The sequence below is a fragment of the Schistocerca piceifrons genome, chromosome 4 (assembly GCF_021461385.2).
Source record: "Schistocerca piceifrons isolate TAMUIC-IGC-003096 chromosome 4, iqSchPice1.1, whole genome shotgun sequence".
Lineage (NCBI taxonomy): Eukaryota > Metazoa > Arthropoda > Insecta > Orthoptera > Acrididae > Schistocerca > Schistocerca piceifrons.
Window position 1 is genome coordinate 721,351,300 of NC_060141.1, and position 25,039 is coordinate 721,376,338.

At 43.3% G+C, this 25,039-nt stretch overlaps 1 protein-coding gene across 2 annotated transcripts in view; it reads right to left on the minus strand.

Moving 5' to 3' along the window:
• The window catches only part of LOC124795238 (vezatin-like), a 121,004-nt gene extending 97,293 nt beyond the window's left edge, over nt 1–23,711 (minus strand). For both annotated transcript variants that reach the window (XM_047259166.1, XM_047259165.1), the window contains exons 1-2: nt 23,629–23,711; nt 3,722–3,844 (exon numbers count right to left, since the gene is read on the minus strand). In XM_047259166.1, coding sequence (XP_047115122.1) covers nt 3,722–3,844; nt 23,629–23,661 — 156 coding nt within the window. In that variant the 5' untranslated portion in view covers nt 23,662–23,711. The remainder of the gene's footprint in view (nt 1–3,721; nt 3,845–23,628) is intronic.
• Between the last annotated feature and the right edge of the window lie 1,328 nt (nt 23,712–25,039).

The following is a 25,039-nucleotide window of genomic DNA, read 5'->3' on the forward strand; positions in this document are numbered from 1 at the left end:
CCATTCGTATTTTCCTATTCATTATTAAACCTACTCCTGCATTACCCCTATTTGACTTTGTGTTTATAACCCTGTAGTCACCTGAGCAGAAGTCTTGTTCCTCCTGCCACCGAACTTCACTAATTCCCACTATATCTAACTTTAACCTATCCATTTCCCTTTTTAAATTTTCTAACCTACCTGCCCGATTAAGGGATCTGACATTCCACGCTCCGATCCGTAGAACGCCAGTTATGTAATCCATTATTAATTCAAGGTGTTTCCCCAGAAAGATTAAATATTTGCCAACGTTGGGCCCCTCTATAAGAAGGATGACCCCACAGATGCCAGTAACTACTGCCAAGTTTCATAGCTTACATCATTTTCTCAAAATTCTTGTGAAGGTATTGCATTCCAGGATTGCTGTCCACCTGTAAAGTAATGGGATACTTAGCCAACCACAGTTTGGATTTCAAAACTGTAGACCAACTGATCTCCTCTGTATAACTGATCCAACTTACATTAGTATACTGAAGAATACACACATATCAGTACTACAGCTTTTATTGGAGTTTATTAAAAGATTGATAAATTCATAACTGAAAGAGGAGATAGGCAAGACCATACCATTTCACAACTACCATTCTCACTTGTGCTATAGGCAGCTTTCAGATTGTTAATCTGTGAAAATGAAGAAGAAATGTGGGTTAATGGACATACCTGAACTACTTTCAATTTGTTGCTGACACTGTACTGTTCAGTTCTAATGCAGATAAGCTACAAAATAAATAGCAACAAATAAAAGAGTACTTTTGGAAGTAGGCCAGAAAATCAATTCCAATATGTCATGAAGACGTATAAAAAAAATTAAAAAAGAAAATAGTAGGAAATAAAAATGAAGTTATAGAACCAATAAAAACAAGTTCTTGTATTTACAGCAGCTGATGGAAACAACTGGATGGACAGGCTCGCTCTCTCTCTCTCTCTCTCTCTCTCTCTCTCTCTCTCTCTCTCACACACACACACACACACACACACACACCAATTAAGTAGGTCTTAGAACTAAGCTCTCAGTGTGCGTGTGAAGTGAACTTATTACCAGTTGCAATGAGACACGAAATGTTAAAGTGAACCTATTCAAAAGCTGAGGTTTTCATAGCAAGCTGTGGATGCTGTGGGTGGATGTGTATCACAAACTGCTAGGAGATACAGGAAGCTAAACAATTTAACCAGGAAACGGACTGGGGTGGAAGATGTAAATATGACTATAGAAAATGTAATGGTGATGGGTGGGACACACAGCCAAGTGAATAGATGGCAGATACAGCAAGGAATCTTTTACTGGATTCAATGAGGGGAAAAAAGGACTGAACTGACAACCTAACAGAAGGTGGGTACATGACATTAGGAAACATGCTTGAGCAGTATGCATTTGTGTAGCTAAAGACCATATTTCATGGGAAAGTCTACAAAAGGCCTTTAAACAGCAGTGGATGTCACAATTTATCTATTTGTGCCACCAAACCATTCTTGTATAAGACAAACACATGGTGATACACAAAACATACATTATGATATTGGGCAAGTCATACTATAATGTCATGGTTGAAGACATGAGGTGATATGATGATAAATTACAAACACAATTATACAGAGATATTATTTATTACTATGTTGTTTTAGTTCCATGTCCCACTCAAACATACACAAAATAAGCACCTAATTGGCGCAGTCACAGATTACAACTTATTACATGGCTATTACAATTTTCACATTTCTCTTGTCCACACTCTTAAAGTAGAAAACTGGCACAGCTGAAGATGGTACAAACACAAAACGTTTATCTCCCACACATTTTTACATTAGTGTTTATTTCATTTACAACAAAACCATTCCTGCAATTGATTTCATAATTTTTGTTCATATATGGAGCAAAAATTCAGATACAGTGCAAAAACAATGATCATGCAAGAAGGTTTTCAGACTCCTATTACACAAAGACAGATGCTTCATGTTTTCTTTATTTTTTATTTCTGATGGCATACTGATGTAAAGTTGAATGACTTGTTTAAATGCTGAATTTTTTAAAGGCAGAGATATCTTTGAACACTGACTTTCATTTTCTGCCTCTCATCATAATCATGGACATACATATTTTTTGATGAATTTTACACTGCTACTTATTACAAAGTTATACATTTCTGGTATGTAGAGACTGCTAACAAGTAAAATGATCGATTTTTGAAAGTGAAGTCCACAACTGTCCGTTGGCTTTGCACGCTTCATTGCTCTCACAGGTCTCTTCGGAATGAGGAGAATGAGACATATGGATTTTCTCCCCAGAATATGATTCCATACTGCATTACACTATGAAATTGAGCACAACAAACAGTAAATGGTCTCTCAGATTTTGGAGCATGCAAGGATGCATAAGGCATAGCACACTTTATTCAGCTTACTATAAGTTTCACTGATGTGCATTTACCATTTTAAGATGTTCTGGATCTACAGGTCTAAATATCTTGTTGCTGATGTAGAAAATGGAAGATATTTCAGAGCTATTTATTTTCATATTGGGCATAAATTTCTTGGTTCTCAGGTGAAAGTTCAGGTAGGTTGTTTTCCTTCTGTCGACCACCACATTATTTCTGGCAAACAAATTACTCAATTCACCTGCAACTCCTATTACGGAACAGAATTGGTCCAAGCATTGAACCTTGGGCACACCTTGGGCAACATCTCCATAATCAGAATAGTAAATTTTTGATATGCCCTGGATCTTTGTCTAGTCAAATTTTGCAGTCTATAGCATGAATCACATTTGACACATCTGGGAAGACCCCTCATGATGAAAATTCAGATTTGTATATCTATCAATGCAGTTGTGAAGCAAGATTAATTTTTAACATGCTGTCAACAATGAGGTCACTGTAGATCAAGGATAAGCTCAAATATTACAAGGTTGAGCACTTGACTGGTTGTGTCCCCTTTAGAGGAAAAATCTCATTTGTTTTTAATAAATTTGGGGACATCATGAAAACTTTAAATCTGGATATAATCAGCAATAAATAAATCAACAGCCATATTTTCATCTCTGATTTATTCCAGAGGCAACTGATTTTGGCATTCCATTATGCCATCATCATGCCCTCTATAGTGACGCAGTGTCCGAGCTTATATTGGCAGAAAAAATATCATGCAAAAGCAAATCAGTATCCACACCAAAATATGTAATATGACTACAAACTTGTAAACAATCTGTGCTCAGATTGTTTATGAGTGTAGAACCATTTTACATACTCTGGTATGGATATTGGTTCGCTTTTGTATTATATTTTGTCTAGCAATATAAGCTTGGCCACTATGCCACCATAGAAGGCCTGATGATGGCATAATGGAATGCCAAAACCAGATCCTGCTGGAATAAACCGGAGATGAAAATACAGCTGTTAGTTTATTTATTGCTGGTTAATGTCATCCTAACATCCCTCCTAGCAAGGATGGGTGAAATGAATCTAAAACTGGATGTTCATAAGGGATTTCAACACATCTCCAAAATATAGGTCCAGTGTCTTCAGCACTGTGTTACTTTGCTCAATTTTGTAATTAGAGCACAATGAGAGGCATTTTTCTGAATGACTCATATATCCTGTAATAACACCCACCCACATAAAGAGAGATACATAAACACACTTTTCGTCAAACATTTATAGAAGTCACTGAGGAACAGATACAAACTTACCAATATCCTTGTAGAAATGCTACATTTCTCAGCTACTTTCTCACATCTCTTCTGAATGTTTGGGGTTTCACTTTCATAATCTCTGAATCCTATATCTTTCAGGTATTGGTCCAGAGGATGGCCCTGTAATAAACAAAATATCTTAAATTAATACTCATCACTTCATTGTATAGCACACAACTAAGCAGCAATTACATATAAGTCAGACTGGATGGGGAAAAAAGTCTACTTCCAATACGAGATCCATCAATGTGTATAAAAAAATGTGTCACTTAAGCCACCGTACTCAATTATTTTTGACAGGCGTTTGATAAGTAATGCAGTAGCCACCAGAAAGATAGCGGGAGGCGCACATCGGCACGGCGCGTCACGGACAGTAGTTGCCGCAAGTAAAGTCCCGTCCACCAGCGTGCACGTGAGAATTCGGCCGCGACCTCTACTGGCGGAACAACAACAACCCAGCCAGCACGGGCCATGCCCAGTCAGTTCACATCGGGCATGCCTATCAGACGGTTCCCGGTCTACAGTATGTGAAGTGCGACGGAAACGTGAATCGTGTTACTACACAACTGGCGATGAGGATGGCATCTTCTTTCGCGTGTTGCGTCATTGTTCCGGTTTCGCAGCTTACCCACGGCATGGAGGATTTAGTGTGGGTTTTGGTTGAGCAGCAGACGGAGCTCATGGCCACCACGAAACAAGTGCTTCCAGCGTTGCTCTCCACGCAGTCTGCTCCAGCGCCGTTCCCTCCTCCCTTTCCCCCGTATGAAGAGACGGCGGAGGATTGGGACGCATATGAACATCGCCTTAGGCAGCATTTCCAGGCGTTTCATGTTGCCGATGCGGAGGTATGTCGTGCTCTTTTCTTGTCTTGGATATCTCCCTCGCTGTATCAAGTTTTGCGGCAGCTGGTGCCGCTGCAGGAGCCCTCGTCCTTGTCTTTTGACGCATTGTGTTCATTGCTGTCTTCATATTATCGCCGCCGCACGCATGTTGTGGCGGCTAGGGTCGAGTTCTATCAATGCAAGAAACAGCCCCATCAGTCTTACCGGACATGGGCCGCTACCCTGCACGGTCTTAGTCACAAGTGTCATTTTGTCATGGAGCAGTCGCGAGAGTTGTATGTCCACGTTATGGTGCGCGATGTCATTGTTCGTTCGGCCCCTGATAGGGAGGTCCGGCAATGGGTCCTGCAGTTGGGAGACCCTTCCCTTGAGGAAGTCCTGTCCATTGCTCAATCGTATGAAGTCTCTCACGCCACAGGTCAACAGTTGGAAGCGTGGTGCAATGTCGCGGCATTTCAGCCGCAGCCGCGTCCACTGTGTCCGGGGTGGACAACGTGCGAGCGGTACAATTCAGCCATTACGGTCGCTCCCGCACGGCGCGTAAACAGAGTTCCGACCGCCAGCCCCTGTTACCGTCCTGTGCGTCGTGCTATATACATCATGATCAATCAGAGTGGCCCCAGCATTGGGCCGTTTGTCACAAATGTAATAAAAAAGGACACATTGCTAAAGTTTGCCGCTCAGCCTCAAAAGAATCGAAGGAAGCAGGTACAGAGGGCATGGACACTGACATTCAGAAAGTTTCATCGGGCCAGGTTCTAGACGCATCGGCACACAAACTCTTTATCAAGGTGCCAGTTTGGTCGCGCCGATTACAACTGCAAGTAGATACGGGCGTGGCAGTTTCCTTGTTGAATGCACAAACTTATTCCGACCTTGGGTCGCCCCCATTGGCGCCAGTTTACCGGCGTGTACATGGTAAACCGCTACTGGGTCAATTCACTACCGACCGTACTTACAAATCAGTCACTCGGCCTCTGACTTTTATTGTTGTCAGTGATGCAAGCTCCGCTAACCTTTTTGGATTGGATGCCTTTCAAGCTTTCAGTTTTTCTATCACAGACACCATACAGTTGGTCTCCGACAATGTTCCCTATCAATCATTGGAATCTTTGATCTCTGACTTTAAGGATATCTTTGAGGAGGGCCTGGGGCGTGTTTCAGACTTTGAAGCTCACTTCATGTTGAAGGCGTCAGCTTGCCCACGTTTTCTACACGCGAGGCAGATCCCCTTGGCTCTCCAGGTAAAAGCAGAGCTCGACCGGCTGACAGTCCTCGGGGTTGTTCTTCCCATTTCTTCAAGTGAGTGGGCTTTGCCCCTCGTTATTGTCAGGAAACCCTCAGGAAAATTACGTCCTTGTGGCGATTTCAAGGCCACCATTAATTCCCAATTGGTGGTGGACACCTATCCCTTGCCTCGTTCTGATGAATTGTTCTCCGGCGTGGCGGGAGGCCAATATTTTTCGAAAATCGATCTTTCGGAGGCTTATCATCAGATACCACTTGATGAGGACTCCAAACAGCTGGCAGTCGTCAACACCCCATTTGGCCTTTACCAATACCAGCGGTTCACCTTTGGAATATCCAGTGCCCTGGCAATATTTCAGCATTATCTTGAGCACGTCACGTCGACAATCCCTCATTGCATTAATTACCTGGACGACATAACTGTCATGAGCCACAGCACGAAGGAAGACTTGCACAACCTTCAAACCCTCTTTCTCAAATTCAGGTCCGTGGGCCTGCGTTGCAACCTGCGTAAGTTGAACTTCTTCAAACCGTCCATTGACAATGTGGACTACACCATCTCTCGGCACAGCATCCAGCCGCTAGGAAGTTTGGTCCAAGGTATCGTCGACCTTCCGCGGCCCGCTTCGCTGAAGGAGTCACAAGCATTTTTAGGCAAGATTGCCTATTACCACCGGTACATTCCCGGGGCTTCCACCATAGCCCATCCCCCTGTACTGCCTTCTGCGCAAGGGTGTTCCTTTTGATTGGTCGCCTGCATGCGAGCAAGCGTTCACCTCGTTGAAGGGCCTCCTCACGTCAGCGCCTTGTTTGGCTACTTTTGACCCCAATAAGCCGTTGGTCCTGGCTACAGATGCTTCGCAGTATGGGGTGGGGGCGGTCCTGGCCCATCGCAAGGCAGATGGCCCCTGAGCAGCCACTGATGTTTGCATATAAAGCTCTTAGTCCTGCACAGGCCCATTACTCCCAGGAGGAAAAAGAGGCTTTGGCCATTGTCTACGCTGTTACTAAGTTTCACCCTTTCTTGTATGGCACGAAGTTTCAGTTAATCACTGACCATAAGCCATTAATATCGCTATTTGGCCCCGCCTCTCAGATTCTGGATAGGACGGCCCACAGACTGCAGTGCTGGGCGTTGTTCCTCTCTAAGTACCATTATGACATTCATTTTCACCCTACCGGGCAGCATGCCAATGCCGGCACTCTTTCCCGTCTTCCGGTGGGCCCGGATCCTAAGTTCGATTGGGAGGAGATTATGTGTTTTCATTTGGATGTGGCGTCCCGCCAAGCAGTTGATGGCTTCCTGATCACTAGTTCTAGAGTTGCCAGGGAAACGGCAGCTGACCCAGTTCTCTGGCAAATAGTTCACTTTGTTCAGCAGGGGTGGTCGTCCTGACCTCCAGGCCGCGCCTCGGACCTTCTTCGTAATTATTTTGTTCTACAAGACCACTTCTCAGTCTTGGAAGGAGTTCTCCTTCTAGCTACCGATGATACAGCTCCTCGCGTGGTTGTTCCTGCAAGTTTGCGAAGGGAGGTCCTCACGTTATTACATGACGGGCACTGGGGTGTTTCCCGTACTAAAACCTTGGCTCGCAGACATGTGTACTGGCCCAGTATTGACAGAGAAATTGAGCACTTGGTAGCCGCCTGTTCCCAGTGTGCGAGACAACAGGCGTCTCCCAGGTCAACATTCTCTTCATGGCCGCCTGCAACCCACGCATGAGAACGTGTTCACATAAATTTTGTGGGCCCCTTTCTTAATGGCTTTTGGCTCATTGTCATTGATGCTTATTCCCGATTCCCATATGTGGTTCACTGCTTCTCAACCACTTCGAAAGTTACAATCCAGGCACTAGCAAAAATCTTTTCTGTGGAAGGTCTGCCAGTCACCCTGGTATCGGACAATGGACCTCAGTTTATTTCGCAGACCTTCCAGGATTTTTGTAGGTGCTTCGATATTTGGCACGTTTGCTCTCCCCCCCCCCCCCTTCATCCACAATCGAATGGGGAAGCCAAGCCCATGGTGCACACATTTAAGACGCAGATGAAAAAGTATCTGCACGAATTTCCTGTGGAGGAGGCGTTGACGTTTTTCCTGACGGCATACCGGACCACACCGATGGGAGAACGCAGCCCCGCAGAGCTCCTCCACGGGAGCCAACCTAGGACTCTGCTGCACCTCCTCCAGCCTGGTCCTTGCCAGTCTTTGTAAAACGGGGTACCCGGCTTTCCAACGGGTATGTAGGTCTGGGCACATGGGTTTGGTCACAATCCACATTGGATACCGGCGGTGGACCTGCGCCGCAATGGCCGCCGGCTCTATACCTTGCAAGCGGGGCACCAGGAGGTACGTCATCACTAAAATCAGCTACGTCCAGGTTTGGACGCCCATCCTCCGACCCCTCGGGCGCCGATTTCCCCCATTGCCGGCACCCGTGTTTTCTCAGGGGACACTACCGCCCCTCCCATCTATAACTCCGCCTTGCTGCGATGGTTCTCAGCCTTGGCGGCCTCCAGTAGCTCCAGCACCGGCATCGCCATCGTTAGAGATGCCCTTCCCGAGGTGGACCGAGATCCGGAGTTCGATGGCTTGTCGCCCGTTCTGTCCTGGGCTCCGGTGGTGGGCCAACGGGGGCCTCTTCATGTGGGTCACTTCCAGCCGTATTCGAAAGTTCCGGCTCAAGGGTTGGCAGATCTGCTCGCCTCCAGCCTTCCAATGGACGTGGAGGTCATCGCTACTGCACGACGCTCCACCTTCTGACGCAGTGGATCGCAGTGGCTTCACCCCCCAAAGGAGGAGGAGTGCAGCAGCCACCAGAAAGATAGCGGGAGGCGCACATCGGCACGGCGCGTCACGGACAGTAGTTGCCACAAGTAATGTCCCGCCCACCAGAGGGCACGTGAGAATTCGGCCGCGATCTCTGCCGGCGGAACAACAACCACCCAGGCGGCACGGGCCGTGCCCAGTCAGTACACATCAGGCATGCCTATCAGACGGTTCCCGGTCTACACTATGTGAAGTGCGACGGAAACGTGAATCGTGTTACTACAAGTAATGCAACACTTTTTTTCTCAACCAATTTCAGCTGAGAAAACGCAGAATTTGTCTGGGACATTGTACAATATTCCCACTTCAACCTCTATAGTTCCATGAAATTATGATAGTGGCAGGGCTATACGTAGCCTTCAAAATGGTATCTGTAATGGAGGTGTCCTAAAACCAAAGCATTAATTGGTGCTTGCAGAATGACTATGGAGATCTGGCAGTGAACAAAACTACAGTGAGTCACTGGGCGAGGTGTCTGTCATCACTGCAACAAAGTCACGCAAATCTGTTCTATCTGCGTGCTGGCCGGCCACACACTATTGTGACTCCTACAGTGTTGGAAAGTGCAGGCAGTCTCATTTGAGCTGATTGACAGGTCACAATCAAATACCTCGCTGCACAACTTGATGTGTCTGTTGGTAGTGCTGACACACTCGTCCACCAGTTGGGGCACTCCCAGGTGTGTGCCAACTGTGTTCCAAGCCGCCTAACATAGGGCCATAAAGAATGCCAAAGGACCATCTGTGCAGAACTGCTAGGGCATGACACTTTTTTGTCAAACATCATCACAGGCTATGAAACATGGGTTCATCACTTCAAAGAGGTGAAAAACTGCTGAACATGGAGAGTTGCTACACCACCTCTCCTCCAAAGAAAAAGTTCAAAGTCACACCCTTGGGAGGCAAAGTCACAGCCACAGTCTTCTGGAGCTCTGAAGGAGTTATACTGTTTGATATCCTCCCTCACGGTGCAACAACTAACTCCGAAGTGTACCATGCTACCCTCAGGAAATTGAAGAAATGATTTCAGTGTCTGTGTCGCTACAAAAATGCAAATGAACTTTTTCTCCATGACAATACAAAGCCTCATAAATATCTGCGCAACCGAGAGGATTTCATAAAACTTCAGTGGACTGTTCTTCCTCATCCACCCTACAGCCCAGATCCTGCAACTTCCATCTGTTTTGCACGATGAAGGCTGCACCCTGCGGGAAGCAGTACAGGGATAATGGGGAGGTTATCGATGCAGGAAGATACTAGCTTGATATCAATTGGCAATGTAATACTATGTGGGAATTCAGGCCCCCCCTAAGTAAAGTGGCACAAGGTTGTCGCATTGAGCAGAGATTAGTTCAAAATTAGGGTTTTGTAGCTAAAAGAGTGGGGAATAATACGGTTTATTGTAATCCTGAGTAAAATCAACCTGCTTTCAGAAAAAAATGTGTTGCATCACAGTATAAAATGCACATGGCTAGTTATCATTCTCTCATTTTTATTTATTGGAGTTTGCATCTTAGTAACACAGTTCCTGGGCATCACAGTCATGTAGCTTGTTCTCCTGTTATAATGGTCTCACTCTGGTCTTCAGTTAGACTCTAATTGTGCTGCTGCACAGTTGCGTGTAGTGGAAAATGGATAGGACTGTGTTTGTAGTGTGCAGACGAAGAGGGAAATGGTCATTAGTCAGAAACAAGTAGAAGTTGCACTACCTAGATGACAGGCTTCTGGCTACTGCCCTTGGCTGTGGCAGCTTTGAAACACTTGGAAGTGGCTGCAACACCTCTAGCTGTGCCTTGTATTCAAAATTTCACTGTGCTTTTTGCTGGGTGGTTCTCTAATTATGCCTCAGAAACAGATACAAGGTGCAGCCCAGAGTGTATCGGAGACAGTGTAGACACTTCATGGATCAGAATTGTGGCTCATTTCTATCACACCACAAGAAAATCACTTGGATATTCTGGTTACAAGAACCTGCAAAATTAAGGTGGTTGTTGTTGTTGTCTTCAGTCCTGAGACTGGTTTGATGCAGCTCTTCATGCTACTCTATCCTACGCAAACTGCTTAATCTCCCAGTACGTACTGCAGCCTACATCCTTCTGAATCTGCTTAGTGTATTCATCTCTTGGTCTCCCTCTACAATTTTTACCCTCCACACTGCCCTCCAATACTAAATTGGTGATCCCTTGATGCCTCAGAACATGTCCTACCAACCGATCCCTTCTTCTAGTCAAGTTGTGCCACAAACTCCTCCCCAAATCTATTCAATACCTCCTCATAAGTCACATGATCTACCCATCTAATCTTCAGCATTCTTCTGTAGCACCACATTTCAAAAGCTTCTATTCTCTTCTTGTCCAAACTATTTATCGTCCATGTTTCACTTCATTACATGACTACACTCCATACAAATACTTTCAGAAACGACTTCCTGACACTTAAATCTATACTCTATTTTAACAAATTTCTCTTCTTCAGAAACACTTTCCTTGCTATTGCCAGTCCACATTTTATATCCTCTCTACTTCAACCATCATCAGTTATTTTGCTCCCCAAATAGCAAAACTCCTTTACTACTTTAAGTGTGTCATTTCCTAATCTAATTCCCTCAGCATCACCCGACTTAATTAGACTACATTCCATTATCCTCATTTTGCTTTTGTTGATGTTTACCTTATAGCCTCCTTTCAAGACACTGTCCATTCCGTTCAACTGCTCTTCCAAGTCCTTTGGTGTGTCTGACAGAATTACAATGTCATTGGCGAGCCTAAAAATTTTTCATTTCTTCTCCATGGATTTTAATACCTACTCCGAATTTTTCTTTTGTTTCCTTTACTGCTTGCTCATTATACAGATTGAATAACATCGGGGAGAGGCTACAACCCTGTCTCACTTCCTTCCCAACCACTGATTCCCTTTCATGCCCCTCGACTCATAACTGTCATCTGGTTTCTGTACAAATTGTAAATAGCCTTTCGCTGTATTCTAGTCAACATTGTCAAAAGCTTGCTCTACGTCTACAAATTCTAGAAACATAGGTTTGCCTTTTCTTAATCTAGCTCCTAAGATAAATTGTAGGGTCAGTACTGCCTCATGTGTTCCAATATTTCTACGGAATCCAAACTGATCTTCCCCGAGGTCGGCTTCTACCAGTTTTTCCATTTGTCTGAAAAGAATTCGTATTAGTATTTTGCAGCTGTGACTTATTAAATTGATAGTTCGATAATTTTCACATCTGTCAACACCTGTGGGATTGGAATTATTATATTCTTCTTGCAGTCTGAGGATATTTCGCCTTCCTCATACATTTTGCTCACTAGATGGTAGAGTTTTGTCAGGATTGACTCTCCCAAGGGTGTCAGTAGTTCTAATGGAATGTTGTCTACTCCCGGGGTTCATACAAGTCGTTCTCTTCTCTCCAAAGGTCTCTTTAATTTTCCTGTAGGCAGTATCTATCCTACCCCTAGTGAGATAAGCCCCTACATCCTTACATTTGTCCTCTAGCCATCCCTGCTTAGCCATTCTGCACTTCCTGTCGATCTCATTTTTGAGATGTTTGTATTTCTTTCTGCCTGCTTCATTCACTGCATTTTTATATTTTCTCCTTTCATCAATTAAATTCAATATTTCTTCTGTTACCCAAGGATTTCTACTAGCCCTCATCTTCTTACCTCCTTTATCCTCTGCTGCCTTCATTACTTCATCCCCCAAACCTACCCATTCTTCTTCTACTGTATTTCTTTCCCTCATTCATGTCAATTGCTCCCTTATGCTCTACCTGAAACTCTGTACAACCTCTGGTTTAGTCAGTTTATCGACGTCCCATCTCCTTAAATTCCCACGTTTCTACAGTTTCTTCAGTTTTAATCTACAGCTCATAACCAATAGATTGTGGTCAGTGTCCACGTCTGCCCCTTGGAAATGTCTTACAATTTAAAACCTGGTTCCTAAATCTCTGGGCAATGGCCTTGCCGCAGTGGATACACCGATTCCCGTGAAATCACCGAAGTAAAGCGCTGTTGGGCATGGTCGGCACTTGGATGGGTGACCATCCAGGCCGCCATGCACTGTTGCCATTTTTTGGGGTGCACTCAGCCTCGTGATGCCAACTGAGGAGCTACTCGACCGAATAGTAGTGGCTTCGGTCAAGAATACCATCTTACGACCGGGAGAGCGGTATGCTGACCCCATGCCCCTATATCCGCATCCTCCACCGAGGATGACACGGTGGTCGGATGGTCCCAGTAGGCCACTCGTGGCCTGAAGACGGAGTGCTTTTTCTAAATCTCTGTCGTACCATTATACAATCTATCTGAAACCTTCCAGTATCTCAAGCCTTCTTCCATGTATACAATCTTTCATGATTCTTGAACCAAGTGTTAGCTACCAGACGTCTTGCTCTTTCATTTCTTACCCCCAATCCATATTCACCTACTACGTTTTCTTCTCTTCTGTTTCCTACTATCGAATTCCAGTCACCCACGACTATTAAATTTTCGTCTCCCTTCACTATCTGAATAATTTGCTTTATTTCATCACACATTTCTTCAATTTCTTCGTCATCTGCAGAGCTAGCTGGCATATAAACTTGTACTAGTGCAGCAGGAGCGGGCTTCGTGTCTATCTTGGGCACAATAAGGCGTTCTCTATGCTGTTTGTAATAGCTTACCTGCACTCCTATTTTTTTATTCATTATTAAACCTACTCCTGCATTACCCCTATTTGATTTTGTATTTATAACCCTGTATTCACCTGACCAAATGTCTTGTTGCTCCTGCCACCGAACTTCGCTAATTCCCACTAAATCTAACTTTAACCTATCCATTTCCTTTTTTAAATTTTCTAACCTACCTGTCCGATTAAGGGATCTGACATTCCACGCTTCGATCTACAGGACGCCAGTTTTCTTTCTCCTGATAACGATGTCCTTTTGAGTAGTCCCCACCCGGAGATCTGAATGGGGGACTATTTTACCTCTGGAATATTTTACCCAAGAGGACGCCATCATCATTTAACCATACAGTAAAGCTGCATGCCCTCGGGAAAAATTACGGCTGTAGTTTCCCCTTGCTTTCAGCCGTTCCCAGTACCAGCACAGCAAGGCCGTTTTGGTTAGTGTTACAAGGCCAGATCAGTCTATCATCCAGACTGTTGCCCCTGCAACTACTGAAAAGGCTGCTGCCCCTCTTCATGAACCACACGTTTGTCTGGCCTCTCAACAGATACCCCTCCGTTGCGGTTGCACCTACGGTACAGCTATCTGTATTGCTGAGGCACGCAAACCTCCCCACCTACGGCAAGGTCCATTGTTCAGGAGTGGGGTGGGGGGGGGGGGGGGTGGAGGGTTATGTAATCAAATCTCTCCTAGCAAGTTGGAGAAGATGGCACTATGCACTTCATACATTCTAAGATGGCGAGAAAGTTGTATTGACGGCTACTGAGTACAGCTGACAACATGTAATAGGCCATTCAGCACAACTGGATGCTGCCACTCAGAGGCCACCACTGATTCCTTTACATGGCCAGTTTAGTCATCTGTGACAGTAAGCCAAGGGGTAAAATCACAGCCTGCAATTTGCAGCATCTACGCAAGAATTGATCACAAACTCTGGTTTGAAGCTCAGTGGAGGGCTTAAACCAGGGGTTCGGACAATAGTGCAACAATCATATGAATATTTTTTTTATCTCTGTTATTGAGTGGAGAATAGTAAGACTCCCCTTGCTAGGTAGGTGTGATCTACACGCATGGCAACTAGTCTGTAAGTGGAGTACATCTGATCTTTAAAAAAGGTTAGACAAACTCCTCCATAGGGCTGTTAATCATATACACTCTGTGATTCTAGAGAGAAGTACAGCAGCCAAACTGAGTGCACATGATAACACTCGTCCTTTCAAATCAGAAAGAGAAAATTTTAATATGGCAGTGGTTAAAAGGAAAATTTTTCATTGTAATGCGCAAAATTAGTCTCTCTCAATAATGGTAATAATTCAAACATAGTATGAAGAACAGAAAGATAGCTGGAATCAGAAGTGAATAGCTGTCAGTGGTTGACAGAAAATATGTTAATATTAAATAGGGAAAACACTTCCTAATGTTCAGCAAAATTATATTCATTTGGTCATGAACTGGCTTTCGGATTCTTTTTGCCAAAAACCATCTGTATGATGTAGAATGTGAAATTTTACTTTGTCAAAAAAAGCAGAGGGACAACCTTACAAGAAATCCTGGGAATAAACAAATACATGACACAGAATGCCAGCCTAGTATTAAATGATCAGACTCAATTTCTTTTTCCTCCTCGTTAAAGTAAGATTTTGTTACAAATATAGATTCAAACTGTAAAGTCATTTTACTCATTATTTGTTGTATGCACCTCCACATAAAAACTTTCTTTGCCACCTTTTTTGTTAATGTAATTATTGTAATATTTTCCTTTGTAAACAATACTTCATTTTTGTATCTCCTCTACAAATAATATCTATGTAAGTTGCATATCATGTTTATCTGTATTTGCGACATTCAGTTGTCACCTGAAGATGGCCTAAGAAGACGAAAGTTGGTTCAAAACCAAATAAATATAATTTTGCAGAACATTAGAAAGAGGTGGTGGTAAATGAGTTTAAACAGGACAACTGGGTGCATTTGGTGTTTCAGAGAAAACTTGAGATTATCATATAGAAATTTCACTGTCATATTGCGGTAATATGGTGAGATTTCACATTGCAAGCATGAGAATGGGATGCTCAAGTGATTAAAAACTGTTCCGGGGGTGGGGTTTGAATGAGATGATTCTGAATATATTTTCAGAAAATTTCTAGCAGTAGCTAGTTAGATACCAGACTTTTCATGACAAAATGTTAGACCTTCTGATAACTAAGAGATCTGAGAATTTTGATTCAATTAAAAAAGGGAAACATGACAGAAAGACATTATATCATCAATAACTCAAGTTGTTAAAAACCATGGTTAAAAAGAAACAACTTTTTTCTGTTTAGCAAATGAAATATGACATGTAGCAGATTGTTAAGAAGTCAATTTCACACAGTCACATTTGGATAAAAACATTTGGAGTAACAATGAGTAACACTCAAGAGCATTGTACAATATGCATTAGATATATAAGTGGTCATCAACACTATCAGGATGGGAAAGACTTCCCTCTATGAAACAGTAATGGTGTCAGAAAGCTGCTAAAAAAGCAAACAGATCTTCATCAGAGATTTAAACTACGTAAAACTACTAGTTAAAAACACTATTGCTGAATGAAGTTCAAATGAGTGTAAGGTTGGCGATGGGGGACACAATCAATGAATTCGACAGTACTGATAGGCCACAAAAAAGAAAGGAAAAAACCTATGAAGTTTAGGTATTATATAAAGTACATAAATGGTTTAAAGTCATCTACACAGTTTTGGATGAACTGAAAATTGCAATTCCACCAATTTGCTTTGATCTCCGATGTAACTGTGTCGTGTGACCTCACAGTGGCACAGCAGTTTTGAGTCAAGTCAAGTTTGTAAATGGCTTATTGTAGTATTTAGTGGCTTACTCACATTGGATGTTTATATTTCAGAACTGTTGGTTAGATATGGTTGTGATTCATTTGACATTGTCAGTTGAGTCCGTGAAGTTTTCATTGGAAGAAACTGTGGCGGTTCACTACTGAGCTACTTTGATTTTGCACACTGTGGGTGACAAATCAGTACTTGTGTTTGGTATTATTAGTGCCATAGGTTTCTTACGGTCTGAAGTTTAGCAGTGGTTTTCCTTTTTCATCAGTAATGGACATGACAGAGAAATTTACGGACAGATTATAACTTGCTGCAATGAGCAAAGATGTGGTATCTATGACCATGTTCCTACAATAATTTGTTGAACTGATTATGACTGATTCTGGTTTTCAGGTTTATTTGTGTCTGTGTGTGTGTGCGTGTGCACACGTGTGTGTTTTGACCAGCCTAGATTTATGCGACTGTGGCTTTGGTTGGTAAGCCTTCACAATGTGGGAACTGGATTCAGCGTTGTCTGTGGCTCATGATACTGCGCCCGGTCATGATCAAATCCGGTACAGCATGCTGCAGCACTTGTTGCTGCCATCCAAGGAAGTTCTCCTGAATTGTTTTAACATGATATGGTTATCCGGCACGTTCCCTGACTCGTGGATGGAGGCGATTTTGATTCCCCTCCTCAAACCGGGGAAGGACCGAACGCACCCCAGTAGTTATCGGAGTATTGCTTTGATGAGCTGTGTCGGGAAGACGTTGGAATGCATGGTCAACCATCGCCTGGTTTGGCTGCTCGAGAACAGGCAGCTCCTTAGCCACTCTCAGTGTGGCTTTCGGAGATGTCGTTCAACTATAGACAACTTGACCCTGCTTGAGGCGGCCATCCAGCAGGCCTTCCTACGTAACCAGCATTGACTAGGTGTATTCTTTGACATTAATAAGGCGTACGACACTACTTGGTGCCGCCTTATCCTCAATCAACTCCATCAGTGGGGCTTTCGTGGCCATCTCCCCATCTTCATTCGGTCCTTTCTTTCCCACCGCCTCTTTCGATATCGGGTTGGTAATGTGCTATCTGATTTGTACGTGCAGGAGAATGGTGTTCCTCAGGGAAGCGTTTTAAGTCTCACCCTCTTTGCCATCGCCATTAACAGTATCACGTCCACTATCCGGAGTCCTGCCCAGTGCTCCTTGTTTGTGGACGATTTTGCTGTTTTCTGTTCTTCCTCCGGTCTTGTCACTGCTAGGCGGCAGTTGCAGCTTACGATAAAGCGATTAGAGGCATGGACTGCGAAGGCGGGTTTTACCTTTTCTGCAGACAAATGTGTGGGTGTTTATTTTAATCGTTCTCGACGTCTTTTTGCCTCCCCTGAATTGTGTCTGAGGGACACCATTCTTCCTTTTAGCGACACTGTGAGGTTCCTGGGCCTCACTTTTGATTCCAAGTTGTCGTGGTTGCCACACCTTAAAAACCTCAAGGTGCGGGCCCTGAATATTTTAAAGTGTCTGAGTCATCGGTCCTGGGGAGCAGATCGGGCGCGTCTGCTGCAGTTTTATATGGCTTTCGTCCGGTCGCGTCTTGACTATGGACACACGGTGTATGGGTCAGCAAGGCCTTCGTATCTGAAGATTCTTGACGCAGTACACCATGAGGGTATCTGGCTGGCCACTGGTGCCTTCCGTACCAGTCCCATCCCCAGCCTGTGTGCTGAGGCAGGGGAACCGCCACTCGCTATCTGGCAGAATCTCCTCATGGTGCGACGGGTGTGTCAATTCCTTGCCTGTCCTACCTCCCCTGCGTACCCTACCGTTGCCCGACCGCCTATGGAACGTCTCTTTTCCAGTTGTCCCAGGGCAACGAGACCATTTGGGATTCGTGCCAAGCATTTGCTAAAATCCCTTGGTGTGGAGCGTGTGGCACCCCAACTCAAGGGTTTTACCCGCCTGCCTCCCTGGTTGCTTCAGAGGCCCAGCGTCCTTTTAGACTTGTCAGAGTACCGGAGGAGCTGCACTCCTGCATTTGTTTTTACCTCCTTATTTTATGATATTTTAAACCAGCATCCCGACCGTGTACCAGTATTTACAGATGGGGACTCTGTTGGTTGTGCTGTTGTTTTCCCTGATCGAGTCGTCAAGTTACGGCTTCCTGCGGCGTTTACCATCTTTGATGCCAAATTGTTTGCCATATTGCGGGCCCTTCAGACCATGCAACACTTGTACCCAGTGGATACAGTCGTCCAGAACATCCATGATGCCCTACTCCACCTGCAACAGCAGGGGAAGGACGTTTCTTTCTGCTGGGTGCCAGGGCACGTGGGTATTAGGGGAAACGAACTGTCGGATGTGGCTGCCAAAGATGCATGTTCCCTCCCTCACATTGTTGAATGTGCCATCCCCCTCGGTGCTGTTACCTCCCTTTTGCGTTTTCATGTTTTGCATCAATGGGAAGAGGAGTGGCTGGCAGTCGGTGAAAATAAGCTGCGTCCGGTCAAGGCCACGACGCGGCCATGGCAAACGTCCTACCAGTCATGCAGTCGGGATGAGGTTCTCCTCACTCACCTCCGCATCGGGCACAGTCCCTTAATGCATGGTTTTTTACTCCGGCAGGAGGACCCCCCAATCTGCAGTGCTTGTGGCATCCAGATTACTGTCCGTCACATTTTACTTGACTGTCTTTTATTCTCTGACCAGAGGGCGGTGATTTCCTTGCCACCGTATTTGGCCTCTATTTTGCAAGACAACGCAACGACTGTGGTTAAGGTCTTACGGTTTTGTGTCCTGTCCAATTTGTTGCCTCGGATTTTAGGGAGAGGATTTTAATGTGCTGCTGGGTGACTGGCCCAGGTTTTAGATAAGAGGTCCACCAGTCACGATTACCTACCTGTTTCACTTCGATTTCTGTTCTCTTTTCCTCGTGTTTCCTTTCCTTTTTTAGTGCGTTTCTTCTCCTCTTGTTTTGCCTCTGTATGTGAGGATTTGGAACTGCATCAGATCTGTGTCTTTTAGCCGTTCTCCTTGTTCGCTGTCCATCTTCGTCCCTTCACCACATGTGTTCCTGTTTCTATGTGCTTGGGTGCTGATGACCATGCTGTTTAGCGCCCAAAAACATCAAACCACACACACACACACACATTTATGCAACTGTGGCTTTGGTTGGTAAGTATTTTTATGTGGTTTTTATTTTTTATTTTGTGTATGGTAAATGTTTATAGTCGTTAGTTTATATCAAAACTGGTGATGATACAAGTTTATACAAATTTCAGGCGTTTTCTTGTTAATTTTTAGTGATTATGCTAGATTCTGGTTGGTATAATGGATACTAGTTTACTGTCATTGCTTACATCACATTTTTGATATTATTGTGTGAGTTTTGGTTTGCTGTACTATGGACTTCTGTTTTAGACAGACAAGAAATGTAAAGGTTTGGATAACAGATTTTGTATGTTGGTTTTTGCTAGTGTGGCCTTCATTTAAATGCCATCTACATCAAGTGAAATTTGCAATATCTGATTTTGGAGCTGTGTGTAGTTCGTGTTATTGAGGGGTTCGTATGTCAAGTGCAATTTGTGGTACCAGATTTTTGAGTTGTACCTGGGTTCCTGGTCTCAAGAGCTCGTTTGAGCTACATATAACTCAAGTGAAATTTGTGATACGGGGAATCCTGATTTTGAGAGCTTTGTTTGAGCTCTATGAGACATGAGAAATTTACCATTCCAATGGTTTTCAATTTCTGATTGTGTTGAATGTTGACAAATTTTGTGTGGTTCATTTGGGTTAATATTTGCTTTGGAATGGCAGTGTTATTTTTGTCGTCGTATGTTTAGTTTGTCCATGACCAAAACCCCCAATTTACCACAGTTGTCCTGTTAGATTTTATTGCTGGAGTTAAATATTTCACATGTTATCTACATTTGTTTACAGATGTAATGAGTGGCAGCATGGTTGCTTTATTGCATGTGCTCATATGCTGGCAACTAGGGTATCCACTATTATGGGTCAAAGCGGCTGGGTGGAATCACAACTTTCAATACTACCACATTTTTCAGTAACCATTTGGAGGATGAAACATAGAAGACTTAATTAGTCTACTGAATTCTATCTTTCACAGCTGTGTAGACCTACAACATATGTTTGCCTACTTCTATTCATCCTACCAATCACAACACAAATGCAGAAATGACATATACTGTGATGTGCCCATGGAACGGAAAAAAAGAATAAAATAAAATCACTTAGCTGAGGAAATGTTCCATTTCTGACACCAGTTTACCACAGGTCACTGGAGTAATGAAGAGTTCCAAGTGATATGAAAACAATTAAGGAAAGCTCGCTTTGAAGGAGGATCATCAGGCATATGTACATACTGTAACTACAGAACAACTTTGTTACTCCATTGTAGAATTACGAAACAAGCTTTCTAACCATTGTGGCGACTGCAAATGTCTGTATAAAACAACTTGGATTCTCAATCAATACAGGAAATCTAATTTGTTCTGTTCATCCACAAGATACAAAAAGCAGCAAAATAGTGGCACTTGTGTGGATGACATATTTCTTAACTTCAGGAAAGCATTCAATACATACGGTGTCCCAGAAAGAATGGCAAATATTCAAGGCTATAACAGAGATGATTATTCCAAGCAAAAAAGTCTCATAAACATGGGATCTAAAATGTATTCTTAAGAGCTATGAGCACCTGTTCATGTCCAGTACTGTGAAGCACATCTCTTCCAAAGGACAAGTGCTCACTGCTCTTAAGAAACACATTTCAGAGCCCATCTTTCCCAGACTTTTTTGCTTCAAATGATCCTTTCTCTCATGTACCCGGGTACTGACACTGCATCCTGGAACACCCTATATAGTTACCTAGTGAACAAAATATAGGTTTACTGAATATTTGATCTGGTTTGTGACCGGGCTGATGACTCCATAGACTGTCTTTAATAAAGGGGAGAAATAGTCAACCTGAAAGTAATTTCAGGCCTGCTGCAAGGATGCATTATATGACTTTTATTGCTCACAATTAACAAACAAATGACCTGGTGGGAAGAAAGTATCAGTTTAAAATTAAACATAAAGACTGACCTATTTCATGACAATCAGTCAACCCTATGTATCAACTTGTTCATATTCTGATGATAAATGAGAATATCAGAGTTACAGAAAGTGACAAAAACAGCAACTACCTCTACAAGATCATAAAGGGGAACTCAGTGCAAAAACCAAAACCTTACACTTCAGCGGGAAACTGCGGAGTTTACAACAGACGAAACACAGGTCATAAATGAACAGAATTTGTGAAGAAAAGCAATGTGCTTTTCTCCAACATATTCTTCCAAAATAATGGACTTGGCATGGATCAACAAAATGAAAATGCACTATGTTTTATTCCTTAAAGAATTTGTTGAAAATAATATATCTATCTTTTACACCAATAGCTCAGTTCACAGAAACAATGCAAGGAATACAAACAATCTAGGCCTATATGAAACTTCTTACAAGGATGTGGCTCAGGCAGTGCTCCACAATAATCTTTCTTCCAGGACTATCACTGATTACGCAGGAGATGACTTTCTAGGAAGTTTGTAACATAGGAGAACGGTACTTATGGAAGTAAAGCTATGAGGGCAGGTTCCTTTTTCCCATGAATTTCAAACACCCACAAAGAATAAGAACAAACAATGGAGATGACAAGAGACGACACAGGAGAAGAAAGACAAAAACATAGACCAGAAAAAAGGAATTAAAATCACACCGAGTGTGACAGTGGTTGGCTGACCATAGAAACAAAAAAGGAAAAGCCAACCACCAAGAGACACATTAAAAACCCCAGTCTAAAATCGTAGGCCAAAGGCCAGACTCAACACAAAAAAAGGACAAACACTTTGATCAAGCGATAAAAACCCTCTGCACGAATAAAACTCAAAACTAAATCTTCCATCGAAATGTCATCTGATAAAGTGTAGGAAGCGTATCAGGCAGTTCAAACGTCTGCCTGAGCAAAGCTAAAAGCGGGCAGTCCAACAAAATGCTGACCACTGTCAAAGCTGACCCACAGCGAGGTGGTTCCTCGTGGCTCAATAAACAGCTGTGTGTTATCCAGGTGTGGCCAATGCGCAGCCGCTCCTTGATGGCCCGAAGTTTGTTGGGTGAAGGAAGGGTGCGCCATTCTTCACCCCAGGTGCGAAGTACCTTCTGCTGCAAAACTGACCTGAGGTCACTCTACGAAAGGCCAATCTCCAAGGCTGGTGCACCAACAGCCTGTTTGGCCAGCGTGTCAACACATTCATTTCCCGGGATTCCAACATGACCCAGGGGCCACACAAAGACCACAGAGCAGCCACAATGGGCGAGAGTACGGAGGGACTCCTGGATAGACATCACCAGACGAGAGTGAGGGAAACACTGGTTGATAGCTCGTAAACTGCTCAGGGAGTCACTACCGATAACAAAGCACTCACCTGAGCAGGGAAAGTCTTGAGTCATGTCTGAATAGCTCAGTGAGTGAAGCAATTTCCTGGGAAGGTCCAGCACACACTTTTAATCTACCAGCAAGTTTCAAATCAGTGGGTAAAATTAGTGGAGGAGACAAAGAAGATCCAAAACACGCAATGGGTTTCAGGCTGTGTTCACGAAATAGCGAGAGCAAGAAGGGCACTGAGATGCTAGTTCAACTCCTGCTGCACACGTCCCAAGTTAGGTGCAGTGTGAGAAATCACATTGCAGTAAGAATCAAGAAACCTACTTCGTGTAGGAAACGTACAGTTAAAGGAATGAACCGAAAAATCAGTGTTCATACTGAGGTTTGCTGAGAGTCGTTCTCCCTGCATACCATTCCCGAGTCCAGCACAAAAGGAGAAAGAATGACTGTGATACATATGTAACTTTTACCAACGTAACCCACAATAAAATTGTTTCTAGAACAGAATTGTAAATTTGACTGGTCCCACAATTTTTATGATTCCTATCGGCTCATAATGGCAATGCTGCAAATCAACTTGAAAAATAAAGCTGCTAACTAACTTTCGTCCTTGGTGTGATTGAGAGCAGAGCCTGAGTTATTGGACGAATTGTTGTCCTTACTAAAAGTATTTATATTCCTCCACGGCTTTTTCATTACCACACTTACTAAAATGTTTTATTTTATTTTACGACGCCGCAACAAACTGATGAAATACACACTACATAGGAAGGCGAGGCACCACGCCAGTCTAATCATAACACTCTGATGATGACACGTCTTATACCGGTGTGATGAATGGTCAAGGAATGAATAAATAAGTGTACTTCTTCGACACTTGGTAAATATTAATTTATATGTAAAGATATTCGTATCAATTTGTAAATATATGCACAACTACAAGAGTAAACAGCAGTAAATAATTCCCGAGTACGTGACACTACATAACAAATGTCATACTGCGTTAACACAGCATAAATACATCTTCGGCGTTCCATATACGCGGCACTGCTCCGTAACAATACCTCAAATATCACCTCCTCGTCTTCATCGTCCATCGTTTCCGTGACATTTGCACGACAACCATGCCGTAAAGTCGTAAACAATGTATACAAATACACAGGCAAAGATCCTACATAGCAAAGATTCTAAACTCATCTTTCAAACCACAGTCTCAAAGATCATGTCTACGGACGAAGTTTCGCTGAAGGTTTGAAACAAGCCTCTAGCAACAGCGAAACACGGGAAGTGACGTAGTTCTCATAAGTTTCGCTGAGGAGCGATTCTTGCTATAAACGCCAATGGAACGGAAAACGAAATTACTTGCAGATGGCGGTGTATTAACGCTAGACGTCATTCACGTTTTCAAGAAGTGTTGTAGGAAAGATGCACATAATTATTGGCCTCTATCATTGCCATCAATCTATTGTAGAATTTTGGTACATGTTTTATGATCAAGAATTATGACGTTTTCGGAGAACGAAAATGTGCGCTATAAATACCAACATGGATTCCGCAAACAGAGGTCTTGTGAAACTTAACTAGCTCTGTTCTTCCAGAAAATTTATAGCACTGTAGAAAATAGCGCTCAGACTCATGCCGTCTTCATTGATTACAGGAAACTTTGACACCGTCCCAAATTGGCGTTTAGTGAAAAAAACACACGCATACTGAGTATTGGAACAGATTTGCGATTGGATTCAAGACTTATTTGCTGACAGAACTCAACACGTCGCTCTTAATGGAACAAAATCGACAGATGTGGAGGTAATTTTCAGAACGCCCCAAGGAAAAGTGATATGACCGTTACTGTTAACAAAATATATATACATGTGTTTGTGTGTGTGTGTGTGTGTGTGTGTGTGTGTGTGTGTGTGTGTGTGTGTGTGTGTGTGTGTGTGTATGTAGCAGTGAGATTACATCCTACAAATACAGATGGAACATCAAGTATAGCACCCGACACCACTGATTTTACAGGTATTTTGTTCTTCTTATCATCAAATAAATTAATCAGCTCAGTATTTTCTATTGACTAATACACTGTTTGTCTTGAATGACGAAGATACCTTCTCTGTGAAAAGACTACACATTGATCTTGTCAAAAGCCGAGTAGGATTTTTCTTGGTGTTGTAGCTCCTTGGGGCTATTTTTAGTATGTAGCCTTGTCAGCTTGTTACCCTTACGCCCGACTGCGCACATACTAGAGATCCTACCCGCACGTCCGGTATAAGCGCTGTGCTCTTTAACGAGGACAATATCTTCTCTGTGGAGGCGTATTGGAGAAGTAGCCAACAGGGATTTTGGAAAGTCCTGTTATTTTTCACCATCTGCTTTAATTTGTCTACTCGCAATAAACATAAACTCTGATGAAAGTGTTTATCCTTCAGTTACAGGTAAAGGTGTATTATGTGATCAAAAGTATCCGGACACCTAGCT